The 14,754-nt window shown below is 36.3% G+C and overlaps 1 protein-coding gene across 1 annotated transcript in view; it reads left to right on the top strand.

The window, feature by feature from the left end:
- Nucleotides 1,227–14,754, top strand: part of LOC100523114 (suppressor of SWI4 1 homolog) — a 69,551-nt gene continuing 56,023 nt past the window's right edge. The window contains 4 exon segments of the mRNA XM_021083173.1: nucleotides 1,227–1,528; nucleotides 1,531–1,771; nucleotides 1,773–1,957; nucleotides 6,943–7,043. Coding sequence (XP_020938832.1) covers nucleotides 1,339–1,528; nucleotides 1,531–1,771; nucleotides 1,773–1,957; nucleotides 6,943–7,043 — 717 coding nt within the window. The 5' untranslated portion in view covers nucleotides 1,227–1,338.

The raw sequence follows: 14,754 nt of genomic DNA, 5'->3' as shown, positions 1-14,754 counted from the left end.
GTGCATTTCCTTGATGAATGTAACCAATACTTTTCCACGCATTATGAAGCAAGGAGTGGGGGTGGGTAATAACATTAAAATCCCTTTACATTTTACAACCTTCTGTTATATACATTTCTCGACAATCTCATGGGGGTGTCTGGGCAGGTATTATTAGTCTTCTGTGTCCCAGTTAAAATTTGTTGCATACATTAGTAGCCCAGGAGGCAGGCAGGGGCCTTCCTGGGACACAATTCCCCTACCCCCGCCCCAGTGTCCTCTTCTTGCCCCCTGTTTGCAGAAAAACTTTAGCTCCCTAGGCCTTCCCTGAGTTCCAAAGAATGAATTTAATAAGTAAGAAAATGTGGAAACAAAGGAAAACAATCAAGTAAGGCAAAATAATAATAGTTTACCTGTTCAAGGAAATCAAGGACTTGTAATTCCTCCTCAAAGGCTATAGATGATATGCTGAGGCACTATTCTTAGAGCTATTTGCAGAGACCAAAACCCCTCACCAGGTGTAACAAGTTAACTGTATGCTGCCCACAAGCACTGAGATCCCAGACCAGTTGGAACCAGAAGGCTGATAACTTAATTCCCAACTATCTCATCACCAGCTAATCAGAAGAATGACCAGAAGCTGATCAAGTACCCCACAATCAACCTCCCTCACCCCGTCCTGAAAATCCTTTCCCTGAAAGCCTCTGTAGGATAGGGGACTTTTAAGCACTAGCTGCCTGGACTACTTGCTTCCCACTCCCATGGAAAAAACACTACAATTTCCTTCACCACAAACCAGCTTCAGTAGGTTGGCTTTCCTAGTTCAGTAACAACAGCCATTTTAAACACTGATTAAGAGAACCCTTGGAAGGGTGACGGACCTCCAAGAGAGAAATTCTGTGCTAGAACAAATTGCCAAAGGCCAGAGTTTGAAGGAGTGAAAATCCAAAGGAAATACTTTGTCCCATGCAGGAATATGTGTCATCAGCTGCTTAGGGCAAAATGGGGGCGTGTGGATTCAGAATAACTTGCAAAAGTAATCAGAAACGAAAGCATCTGTTCTAAGCATTTGTCAAGGCAAAGGGATTCCGAGCCTCCCAACAGCAATGCCTATTTCACAACTTTATTTCACTCTTACCCGTTCTCTGCAACAGAGCCCATCCTAAACCCCAGTCAGAAAACAGAAATCTTAGTTTTCTCAGATTTTTAAACCTCTATGTGTATATAGCACAGTGGGTTACCTGCTACTCTTCGCCATGGTGCAGAAAGTGATCAGGTCGCTGCTGGAAACGACGGCCTCAGGCAGGAGCCCACGTTATGCCACAGTGAGGATGGTTACGCTACCTCAGGAGTGCACGCATGCGCCCAGAGGCACGCGGCGCCGCAACCCCCCAGGTCCACGCTGCGCAGCCGCACTGGGTGTTTGCCCCAGGCGTGCAGTGGCAGAAGCGTTCGCGGTGGTATAAAGTTAACCTGCATCTGCAGCGGCTCAGAGAGACACGGGCTGCTAACTCTTTGAAGGATTGTGTGCTCCTGGCTGGACCCTTTGGGCCACATACTACCTGGTCTTCAGCGAAGTGGAAATCAATGTTTATGTTAAGCCAGTGCGCTTCTCAGCAGTCTCAGTCTTGACCTTTTCGATCAGCAAGTACACACTATTGTGTGCCGTGGTTTCTTCGCTGGGCCAGCACCACACCTTTGAGCTATATTGTGCCCACCTGGTGCTGAGCAGCTTTGGCCTTCATGGCATGCACCTGAAGCTCATGGCCACCACTTTCCAGAGTCTGTTCCCCTATCAACGTACTCAAGGTGAACCTGAAGACTATCAAGCAGCGACGTCTCATCAGCTACAGTCCCTACTCCCAGGACCTGGATTCCTGCCATTATAGCATCAAAATCATTCTCGTGGGCACATGTTGTGGAATGATGGAGCTTTCCCAGGAGAAGTTCACCAATATAAGCTACCTCCAGGACATGGGTAAGCCGGTGGCTATGGTCTTGGGCTGTGGAAGCAGAACCCGATTGGGAGCACAATGCTAGCCAGCAGTTACCTAGTGAGGCTGAACCTGGGCTTTGGTTAATCTACAGCTCATTATGATTCAGGAGGGTGGTGGGGAGGAGAATATGCTGCTTGTGCGGTTTGGCGCACAGGACTTTGGAGGGGCTACAGGCCACCCTGGCAGCCAAGAGAGAGAAGCCGAAGCTTAAGGCTCAGAGGGAGAAACAGCAAGCCCAGAACTTCCAGCACAGGAGGGAGCAATGGGTGGCCCACTAGAAGAAGAGCCTGGGGGGCCTGAAGAGGGCAAGAGCAGAGGTCAGTGGAGACTGTGATGCAGAGGACCCCCTTGGGGGCTCCTGGACGCAGAGGGGGCCGCCTAGCAGAAGAGGAAGGATGAAGCACAGTCTTCCCATCAGTGGTGGCCAAGGAGCCTGACACAAGTTCCTGAAAGTGGTCAAGCAGAGACGGTGCTTCAGGCTAGAAAGCAGCCAATAAAGATGCTGAGGTCAGACCCGGGCCAGAACCTATGTGGTGGTTGGAGGCTACTACTAAGAATATTTTTACACTTTTGTAAGTTTTTTTTTAATTGGTTTCTTTTATTTCCCCTCCATTTGGCGATGATGTACTTGGCTAGTGGGAGGTAAAGTGATAGCTGTATAGGCAAAGTTAACTACTTCATGAATGGTAACTCCAACACCCCCCAAGTCTGATTATGTTAAAAAGATTTATTTTTTATTTTTTATTTTATTTTTTTGTCTTTTTGTCATTTCTTGGGCTGCTCTCATGGAATACGGAGTTTCCCAGGCTAGGGGTCTAATCAGAGCTGTAGCCGCCGGCCTACACCAGGGCCACAGCAACGCGGGATGCCAGCTGTGTCTGTGACCCACACCACAGCTCATGGCAACGCTAGATTTAATTTTTAATAAGATTTTATTATAATATAGATTTAGATGTAGTTCACTTGGCTGTCGTCTCCCATCCTCTAAACAAGTTTCTTAAGGATGGGTGGAGGACAGCAGGAAGAAAAGGAGAAAAGTTTGGCAAGACCAGGTGGAAACACAAAATAACCCAGCTAGGTTCACATGGAGGTCAATTGTGGATCCTAATGGGATTCTCCTGGGACCAATTAAAAAGCAACTTTCTCAGATTCTACCTACCCATGGAACCTAGAGTTATCACTATGGGTATTTAAATTATTAACCTCCCCCACAATGGTCCAGAAATCAAGGAGGATTTAAATCCTGTAGCCAAAACAAGGATCTCTATCAACCAGAAGTTTGTTTCTTATTCCCATAGCATTTTATGAGATTGAATTTTCGGGTCTTACATAGTGTTTTAAGGAAGGGTTTTACTGTAGTTATAAAATAAATATATAATAGAAAGCTCAGGTTGCAAACAGTTAAACTGTGTAATAAGACAGTTTATAAGGAAGAAGATGAATAGCTGTGGGAACACTGGGTCTGTGCAACATTTCCAGGAAGCCATGATTAATTGTTCGTAGGGCTAAATTCCTATTTTCTTAAGAGAGCAGCATTATGTGTAGTGGTCTTAAAATATCTGTGAGGCTCCCTAAGGGAGATAGATTATATTAAGTTTAATGCTGAAACAGAAATAGATAGTAATAAATCAATAATGAATTTATATAGAAAAGTATTGAATTTATTTTCCATTTAATTTTCATGTAAGTACTTGTATGATCTTGAAACATGTTATCCAGTTGATATAGAAAGTGTTTTTGCTTTTGTTTTGATTTTTTTAATGACCATTAAGATATGTGAGGATTTTAATAGTCACTTAATTATGATTAGGAAATTGATTGCAGTGCTATGTGTTTTAGCTAATAATTACTCAGATTACCTCGTCTTATTCAATTACAGTATTTAAATATATTGAGGAATTACAGTTTATTATTTATTTATTAGACAGTTTTTATTGAGAGTCTCCTGTGTGCCTGGCACTATTGTAGGTCCCCAAAATATAGCAATGCAACTATACAGAAGTACAATAAAATTACAAAATACTTTTCACTCTCTCTCTCTCTCTCTCTTTTTTTTTGTCCACTCCTGTGTCATGCGGAAGTTCCTGGACCAGGCAGGCTTTTCTTCATTTTGCTTATATTCTAGAAGGGACAAAAATTACGAGCAGTTAAAAAAGTTAATGCATATTATTTGGTAGTAAGAATAAAGTTAGTTAAAGGGACAGGGTGATAGAGTGATATGTTAGAGGGCTCAGGAAAGGGATTCTTGAGGGGGGGTGTCATTGTCTTGAGTGAAGTGAGGGAATTAGTTCTTTGACTATCTAGGAGAAGAATATTTCAAAATGGTAAACCAGAGGGGAAAATACTTTAAGATGCAGGATATTCTGAGTTTTAGGAATTGTAAGATTGATTCAGTCATCAAGGAGGATATTGGTAGGAATGAGGCCAGAGAGATAGTGGGGAGGCAGATAATACAGGGATTTGTAGGAGACCCCCAAAGTATTTTAGAGGAGGAGAGTGACATCATCATCTTAGAAATGTCTTCTACTAGGTGAACAATAGTTAATAGGAAGCAAAAGGGAGAAGCAGAAAGGTAATTCAGTAGCTATTTTAGTTGCATAGGGGAAAATGGTGCTCTCGGATTAGGGAGATTACTCGGGAAGAGGTAAAAAGTAGTCATATTTCAGATTTATTTTGAAGTGTGAAAGACTGTGGCAAGTTCTTTATAGGTAATAACTAATTTAATCTTCAAAAGAACTGTATGAGGGAAACATTATCACCTCCACTTCTAGAGGAGGAATCTGTGGGTAAAAACGTCAAGAAGCTGTTTCAGTGCCTTTGCACTAGTAAATGGTAGAATTAAAAATGATTAGTCCTGGACTTGGCTGTCTCCACGAATTGGGTTCTTGCCCACAAATATTACATTGCCTCTTCAATCTCATCTGTAAAGGAGGCCATGACAGTAGGACAACAGGAGAAAGTAGCCTCAAATGTCAGATATAGGTAGGCATAGAGGCAATGAAATAGAACTTTTTTTTGTTGTTGGGTTGGTTACTTTGTTGCTGTCAAAGATGGGTTCCCTGCAGGACCTTTAATCCTGGAACTGAAGAGGAAAGTTTCTAGGAATTGTGGACAGTAAGCCTGTACATAGAGAAGGAAAAAGAATGTCACCTGTGTATCCTTTCTGCCTCCAGCAATCCACCATGAGAACAAGGACAAATTAGGTTTTATTTTTCTTAGAGTTTATTTTCTCAGTGAGTTGTTTCAATTAGTGATCAATTGGTAAGTGTAAATGCACCGAATTTAGCAATAGTCACTGCAAACTTCAAAAATGTTATAATTTAAACTTATATTTGTACAACCTTCATCATAATGCGGTCTTAGTACATGCCATTTCTTGGTTAATCCACACTCCCACACCCAACTCTAGGAAACCACTAGTTTTCTTTCATTCTTTATAACTACCTTTTCTGAAATATATAAATCGTGCATTGTAGTTTTTTACATTTGGCTCCTATCACTTAGCCTACTGGTTTTGAGGTTATCCAAGCTGTAGTGTGAATTGGTAGTTTGTTCCTTTCCATGGCCAAATACTTTATATGGATGTACTACATTTGTTTACTCTTTTCTCAGTCGATGAACAATTGGGTTGTTTCTAGCTTTGGACTACTAGGAATAATGATGTGATGAACCTTCACACACATTTTTATGTGGCTTTAGATTTAAATTTTTTTTGGTTGTATTCCTACAAGTGAAATTACTAGGTTTGTGGTAAATAAGTGTTTAATTTGTAAAGAAACATTTTCCAGTGTCTCTACCATTTTTATCTTCTCACTAGCAATGAATGATAGTTCTAGTTTTTCAGTGTTCTCTCCAACAATATTGAAAAGGATTTTACGTATATGAACAATAGGGATATTTGCCTATAGTTCTTGTGGATTAACTTTGTCAGATTGAGTAATGGAGTAATACTAGTTTCAGAAAACAGTTTGATTGTAGCCATTATAATGGGTGTAAAGTTGAATCTCTTTATAAATTTAGCATTTTCCTAATGATTAATAATGTGAGCATATTTTCACATTCTTATTATCCATTCATATATTTTCTCAAACGTCTTTTCAAATATTTTGATGATTTTTCAATTGGATTGTTTGTGTTCATTGAGTTGTAAGAGTTATTTACATATTTTGCACATAAGTCCTTTATTAGATATATGATTTTCAAATGTTTTTCTGTTTGTGGCTTAACTTTTCATTTTCATTATGATATTTTTGAAGGACAAAAATAATTTTGATGAATTCCAATTTATCAGTTAATTCTTTTCTGGATTGCGTTTGAAGTCTAAGAATACTTTGCCAAGCTTAGGATCACAGTGATTTCCCTTCTTTTCTAGAAGTTTCATAGTTTAATTCTTACATTTAGGTCTGTGAGAACACTTGATCCATTAACATGGTTGTCTTTCCACTTATTGTAAATGTTTTGTAGTGTTAATTATAAGTTATGCATTTCTTTGAATATAAAATATATCTGGAGGTATTTTATTATTTGATGTTAATATAACTGGAATGGTTTTCTTAATTTCATTTTTGTATTGTTCACTGCTAGTGAAATAAAGTTGGTCTTTTAGCTTCTGATCTGGAATTCCTTCATTAATTCTAAAAATATTTTGGTGGCTTCCATAGGATTTTTCTATATAGAAAATCATGTCATCTGCAAATAAAGCAATTTTATTTATTTATTTATTTATTTATTTAGTATGTTTCTAGACAGAATGCCATGGCAAGGATATCCAGTACAAGGTTGAACAGATGTGGCAAGAATGCACTTATTGGAGTCATTCCTCATCTTTGGAAGAAAGCGTAAATTTTCACCACTAAGGATTATGTTAGATGTGAATATTTCTTAAGAGTGTAGCCCTCATGATGAGATTAGTGTCCTTGTAAGAAGTGCTGAGAAAGCTTGTTTCTCTCTGTTTTCCATCATTCAGGGTATAATGAGAAGACTGCTATCTACAAACCCGGAACAGGGCTATCATCAGGAAGCAAATCAACCAACACCTTGATTTTGCATGTCTCAGACGACAAAACTGTGAGTAATGAATTTCTGTTACTGTATTCTGTTTACAGTATCTCATTAGAGTAGCCCGAACCAACTAAAACAATTGTGGTATATACTGCTTTATTTAGTTTACTAATATTTTGAAAAGGAATTTACATACCTGAACAGAAGGTGTTATTTGTAGTTCTTGTGGATTATCTTTGTCAGATTGAGTAATGGAACAATACTGGTTTCAGAAAACAGTCTGGTAAGTTATGCCTTTTGTTAATTTTTTTTAAAAACAATCTGTTAAGAATTTATAATTCCTTCCTTTGTTGATAAAATTCACCCAGGCTTGGGGTTTTCTTTGTGGGAATATTTTGAATTACCAATTTAATTTCTTTATATTTGTAAACTATTCAGATTTTTTTGTTTCTTCCTAAGTCAATTTTGATAATTTATTTTTTCAAAGTTTTTTTCAGCTTCATCTCAATTGTATATTTTGGTGGTATGAAGTTTTTCATAATAATCCCTTATAAAGTATTTTTATTTCTCCAGGATTATTAAAGATGTCTCCTTTTTTTCCTTCTTGTTTTTGGTAATTTGCATTTCTAGAGTTTTTCGAACCAAAAAACTACGTGTCATTGATTTTCTAATTTGTTTTTCTGCTTTTTATTTCTTTAGTGTTTCTACTAATATTTCATATTTCTTTGCTTCTGATTGTTTGGGGTTTAGTTTGCTCGAGGATATCTAGCCTCTTAATGTGGAAACTGAGGTTGTTATTTAGAGATTTTTTTCTGATGTAAAAAATACGGTTACAGATTTTCTTCTAAGCACAGTTTTAGTTGCATCAAGTAAATTATGACATGTTGTGTTTTCATTTTCATTCATTTCAGGATATTTTATATTTTTCCTGTGATTTCTTCTTTTATCCATGAGTTATTTAGAATGGTATTTTTAAAATTAATGATATTAGGGGTTTTTTCATATTTCTTTCTGTTGTTGATTTCTAATGTATTTTGATTGTGGTCAGATCACATATGTGATTTCATTACTTCTAAATGTATTGTGACTTGTTTTATTGCCTAATATGATTTATTCTGGAGAATAATGCATGAAAATAATGTGGATTCTGCTACTGTTAGGTTTATACTGTTGTTTAAGTCTTCTATATAGTTTATGCTTTTTCTGATTAGTTCTACCACTTATAGAGAGGAAAGTATTCTACTTTCTCACTGATAGTGTTGTATCACTCATTTCTCTTTTCAGTTTTGTCTGCTTTGTGTTTCAAATGTTTTGGGCCTATTTTGTTAGGTACATATAAGTTTATAATTGCTGTATCTTCCTGGTGCATTGACCCTTTTATCATTATGAAATTCCTTCTCATATTTTCTGCCTTTAAGCCTATTTTGTCTTGTATTAAAACGGCATTCTGGCTTTCTTATGTTTACTATTTGATGAGTCTTTTTACATCGTTTTACTTTCAATCTATTTTCGTCTCTTTGTCTAAGATGGATATATATAATGGTTTATAGTTGGTTTTGCTTTTTTATTCCTATACACCCTGATAGTCTTTGCCTGTTGATTTAGACCATTTGTATTCAAAGTAATTATGGGTATGGTTGGATTTATATTTGTCATTTATAATTTGTTTCCTAGATGTCTTATATTTCACTTATTGCTTCTCCTTGATGGCATTCTTTAGTGATGAATAAGTATTTTTAATATAGTATTTCTGTCCCTCTGTTGATTTTTAAATGAATGGTTTGGTTGTCTCCTAAATGATTGTTTTAAGGATTATAATATGCATACTAATTTTTCACAAGCCACTTCATATTAATAGTGACTCAATTTTGATTAAAGTATCAAACTTCATTCTGATATACTTCCATTTCTTCACCCGTTCTTTTTGCAGTTATTTTCATATCCATTATGTTTGTAGGTATCATGAACCCAGACAACAGAGTTATAATTATCACTTTTTATAACCCTTTGCTTTATGGAAAAGTTAAGAAAAAAGGGGAAATATATTTATATATTTTTATAAATCTGTAGAAAATAGATTTTTATTTACATTGTTTATATTAACTCATATATTTGCCATGTCCCACAATCTTAATTTATTCCTATGGATTTTAATTACAGTCTGGTATCATTTTTTGTCAGCAAGAAATTCCTTTACTGTCTCTGGTAAGGTACATCTGTTAGCAATACATTTTCTCAATTTTATTTCACTTTTATTTTTGTATAATTATTTTGCAATTCATAGAACTCTTTTGATCATTTGCATTTTTTTTCACCACTCTGAAAATACATCTAACTTCTGGTCCCCATTGTTTCTGATGTTCTCCTGTATGTAATGAATTGTTCTCCTGTATGTAATGACTTGTTCTCTCTAGCTAATTTCAAGATTTTGTCTTTCTCAGCAGTCTGAATTTAGTGTATCTAAATATGGATCTCTTTGTGTTTATCCTACTTAGGTTTGTTGAGTTTCTTGATTGTATAGATTTTTGTTTTCATTACATTTAGGAGTTTTTAGTCATTATCAACTATTTTGTCTGCTCTTTCTTTTTTTTTCCTGTTACACTGATTCAGTCTCAGGAATACACCAATCTTCTAATTACGTAATATCAAGCTTGTAGACATGTGATGATGTCCCCCATTCACCTATCTCTAAAAGTCACATCCACTGCTGTGTCGCTGGTCATGGGTGACACCTGTCACTCCAGATATAGTAAGCCCATTTTGCCTTCTTCAGAGAATCTTAGAGCCCTTATGGCTTTACCCACCCTGGCAGAACTGCCATGCTGAGTTGGGGTTAGGGGTGGGGAGAAGATGGGAGAGCAAGCCAGGATATCAGAGATCTCCATTTTTCTTACTCAATGTCCATCAATTTTGAAACCATAAATACTTTTCAGATTGTGTTCTACCTTTAGGTGATTTTTACAGCACTGCAATTATTTTCTTGGTTTTTGTCTTGTCATGTTTTTGGTCTCTTTGTTTGGCTTTTCAATTGCTTTTCAAGGAGAGGATACCGTTCTTTTAAATCAGCCATAGCCGTAATTCCTGCCACTCTTCAGAATTACCAACAACTGCAATAGCTTTGTTTTGACTGATGAATGAACTGGGTTAGTGTTTGGGCCTGTGGATCAAACATTTTTTCCTCCAGACTGCATGACACACTGCTTTGTGATGAGGAGGGCCTATTAATTAGGGCACTTTGAGATGAAAGTTGACTTCTCACTCAAATCTTTGTTCAAATACAATGCAAAGCTTATTTAAAGTATCAGAAAGTCACAGCTTGTACCACATACTGTGGAGGCATAGATTCTGAGAAAAGTTGCCATTAAGGAGATTTTTAAATTTGTCTTTAAAACACAGTAGTTCAAAAAGTTATTTACTGTTTTGTTTTGTCTTGTTTTCCTTTTCATCTCATGCAAGGAGATTCATGCTAGGCCAAATTACACCTTCAGCTGCTCAAAAGTTTGCTGTGCTTTCCTGCCTCCCTGTCAGGGGATAGCATTAGCTACAGCAATTCAATTATCATACTCTTTACTCAAACCCTGCCAGAACTCAGAAGTGAGTTAAATTGGGAAATTTGATGAAGGAACAATATCTTAGAGAGAATCGTCTTGCTTCAACGAAATGCCTCTTTATTTTAATGAGCAGGATAAAAACTAACATGCATTTTAAATGCCCTCACCTGTGTCACTAATTGCATCATAGTTGCTTAAGTGAAACGATCGCTACAATTCTGGTTGTCTCAAGTATTTCACTAAACTTGGCAAAGCTTCCTTTTTCAACCAGAGTATTATGATTATGAAGCAGTAACAAGAGTGTTACTACTGTTTATCTGAAAAGTTATAAGAGAACTATAAAAAAAAGTATCAATAAGGCATTCTATCTTTAAAGTATTTGAATTTATAGTTTTAATTTTTATTTCAATGGAAAAGTCAATTTTTATAGCTTCCTATGACAGAAGCTGATACTTATACCCAATATCAATTTTTATCACCCTCATTTTAATAATAGTATTATCTTAGTTTTATCTGGGTTTATACCTGCTCGGTTGTAGGCTACCTTTTCTTATATCTATATCACATATCGGAGTGATTGTGAAACTCAGCCTCACAGAGGTTAATTGACATGGACAAATCTCACAGAGTAATTTCTTATAGAAATCTTAAAGCGGAGACTTGAAACCTTATATTCAACCTCTAATAAAAACTTTGGTGCTAAAATAATCTAAACTTAGGGTATAGGTTAACTTAAAATTAGCCACAGTTTCCTTTTACTGTTTACTTCCTTCTTAACAGCCACTGATTGTATTATTTATGTTAATATTTGTTTTCGTTTAGATATTTAGGAATAAGGTAAAAACTGTTCGCAGTTGGGGAGAGTTTATTCATATTCATTTTAAACCTAATCATGTTCAGACTGGGTAATAATAATGAAATACAAATGGCCAACGAAGGACTCACTCTTAAAATGGTCATGGAGTTTATGTCAGTCATAAGATAAAATACCAGACAATAAGGTACAACTGCAGTATAACAGCTGGGCATACAGTAGAATCAATAGACCATTAGTTCAGTTTTATACACAAATGAAAGGAAAAAAATTAAGAGATCGTAAACTGGTCAACCTTTGAAGCAAACATGATGTTGTCTATAGGGTACATGTGGCCCATTTAAAATGATTTGGTGTGAAGGATCAATATGAAAGCAGACATTTTTATTTGAAAGTAATTTAGCCATTTTATTATTTTTGTTAGATCATGTTTCTATCTCTGTCCTCTACCTCACATACTTTAGAATGGAGGCTGCTGTTTTGGTGGGTGATAAATGAGGATATGACTTAGAAAATATGAAAATGGAGGCCTCTGTATTGACCATTAACTACCTTAGTCACTACACTGAGGTAGCTGAGTCTTTTACTAAACCTGGTTGGGTTTACCTGAAAAGTGAGAACACTTTATCAATTCTAAGACCTACTTTTCTGATTCCAGTTTTAACCTTTTTTAAATTAGAGCACATCTAACAATAAATAGCATCTTGTGAGTAGCAGTATGTTTTCATTCTTAGTTGTACTTAAGATGATGGTATATCTTTTAGTTGATGGTGTCACTGACTTGGTTAGATCACCTTGAATCTTGCAGAGAAAATCTAGAAACAAGTTAAACAATTGGGATGCTATTTTAAGATACCACAAATACTTAAGAGATATTGAATTTCCACTTTTCAAAAACCCACTTAAACAGGTGCTTAGAAGCAAAAGTGGCCATAGTGTTTGTTTCATAATGTCAAAGTTATATATATATTTATTTATTTATATATTTTTTTGCCATTTCTTGGGCCGCTCCCACGGCATATGGAGGTTCCCAGGCCAGGGGTCCAATCAGAGCTGTAGCTGCCGGCCTACACCACAGCCACAGCAACGCAGGATCCGAGCCACGTCTGCAACCTACACCACAGCTCACGGCAGCACTGGATTCTTAACCCGCTAAGCAAGGCCAGGTATTGAACCCGCAACCTCATGGTTCCTAGTCGGATTCGTTAACCACTGCGCCACAATGGGAACTCCCAAAGTTATATTCTTGAAATAAAAGTGGAATCTCCATTCAAAAAGGATATACTGTCTACCGATGAGTGGTATGGAAATAAAACTGAAGGTCAAAATCAGGATATATTTTGACTATGCTGATCTTTAAGGACAAATAAGAAAGCATTGTAGGCAGAAAAAGCAAGTTACCAATGAAGCCAAAAATACAAGGTTGGTTTTTTCATCCACAGTAGTATATATATCAGAAAACTGTGTGACCATATACATCCTCTTCTCTTTTAAAATTTTATTGGTGTATAGTTGACTCGCAATGTTGTATTTTAGGTTTACAGCCCAATGAATTAGTCATACATATAAATATATCCATTCTTTTTTTACCAATAAGATTTTGATTTTTTTTTTTTTTTTGGTCTTTTCTAGGGCCGCACCCACAGCATATGGAGGTTCCCAGGCTAGGGGTCCAATCAGAGCTGTAGCCATCAGCCTACGCCAAAGCCACAGCAATGTGGGATCCGAGCTGTGTCTTCGACCCACACCACAGCTCAGGGCAATGCTGGATCCTTAACCCACTGAGCGAGGCCAGGGATCGAACCTGCAACCTCATGGTTCCTAGTTGGATTTGTTAACCACTGAGCCATGAGTGGAACTCCCCGAATACGATTATTACAAACTATTGAGTAGATTTTCCTCTGCTGTACAGTAGGTTCTTGTTAATGATCTATTTTATACAGTAGTGTGTATATGTTATTCTCACCTTCCCAATTCCTCCTTCCTCCCAGCAGTGTCATCTATGGTAACTTTAAGATCGGTTTTAAAATCTGTGAGTTTGTTTCTTTTTTATAGGTTCCTTTGTATCATTTTGATTAGATTCCACATATAAGTGATATCATGTGATATTTGTTTTTCTCTGACTTAAGGTCACTCAGTATGACAATGTACATTATCTTTTGAATAAAACAAAATATCACAAACAACTGAAACTCAGCCAAATTGTCCCTACTACTGAAACAAAGCCAAGAGACAGATATTCTCAAAAGGCAAGAATTCAGCAATTATAGCACATATCCACTTTTTGATGAATAAAAAAATTTTGATGGTGAAATCCAGCCCACAGAGGAAAAAATTCATGATAAAGAACTTAGGACTGAGTATGTGTGTAAAGGACTGGTACTGCATATATAGTCAATTTTAAATAAATTTAAAATAATGATTACAGAAAGTAATATATATATTAAGAATACTGACAGTTTTAAACCCCAGTGTAATTGAGAAAATTAAAAGGGGAATAAAATTCTTCCTCATCTTTCATAGCAGAGTCAATTGATACAGTTTAAGCTTGATTAAACTTGTAAAATATAGTTAAAAACAAATTATTTCAACCTCCATATTTCTCATGGTTTTTAATTAAATTTCATGTTGAGATATTTTAGTAATAATTCCTTTTATTGTTAAGAAATACTTTAAATTTAGTAGCTATTTTAATTCAACTAAAAGTCAACATTTTTGTTAAGTGTATTAATTTTAATTGAACTAATAACAGTATTTTATTTTTAAACTATGGAAGATATGAGTATAATATGAATTAATAATACATAAATAACAATCTTGATTAATGCTGTCTACACTGATAAAATGATTTACGAGATCACAAGATAATGTATATTATCTTAATATCCTGAATGAAATACACTGAATATTGGCAGTTGTTTTTTTCTCAGTGACAGGATTTGGAGTGATTTTTTTACTTTCTTTATTCTTTTTTTTTTTTTAAATAACATGTCTATTTATAAATCTAGAAGTGACAATAACATTAAGTAAAAGTTTGTATGTACACATATATAAATCCTATCCATCACCCATATACCCCATCACACTTTTTACAATCTGCTTCTGTCTTGTGTGGCTGTACTCCTTTGAATTCTGCTCTCTATAGCTGCATTCTGTAGTTATCCCTTCATAAGTCTTATATATAGTTCATACCAAGATGTGGAGGAGTTCCCACTGGGGCACAGCAGATTAAGGATCCTGCATTGCCTTTGCAGTGGCACAGGTTCCATCCCCAACTGAGCACAGTGAGTTAAGGATCTGGCATTGCTGCAGCTGTCTTGTAGGTCACATCTGCAGCTGGGATTCAATCCCTGGCTTGGGAACTTCCATGTGCCATGGGTGTGGGGAAAAAAAAAAAAAGACATGGACAGCT

The sequence above is a fragment of the Sus scrofa genome, chromosome 2 (assembly GCF_000003025.6).
Source record: "Sus scrofa isolate TJ Tabasco breed Duroc chromosome 2, Sscrofa11.1, whole genome shotgun sequence".
Classification (NCBI taxonomy): Eukaryota; Metazoa; Chordata; class Mammalia; order Artiodactyla; family Suidae; genus Sus; species Sus scrofa.
The sequence above is the reverse complement of the archived record's forward strand: the minus strand, read 5'-3'. Positions and strand labels throughout refer to the sequence as shown.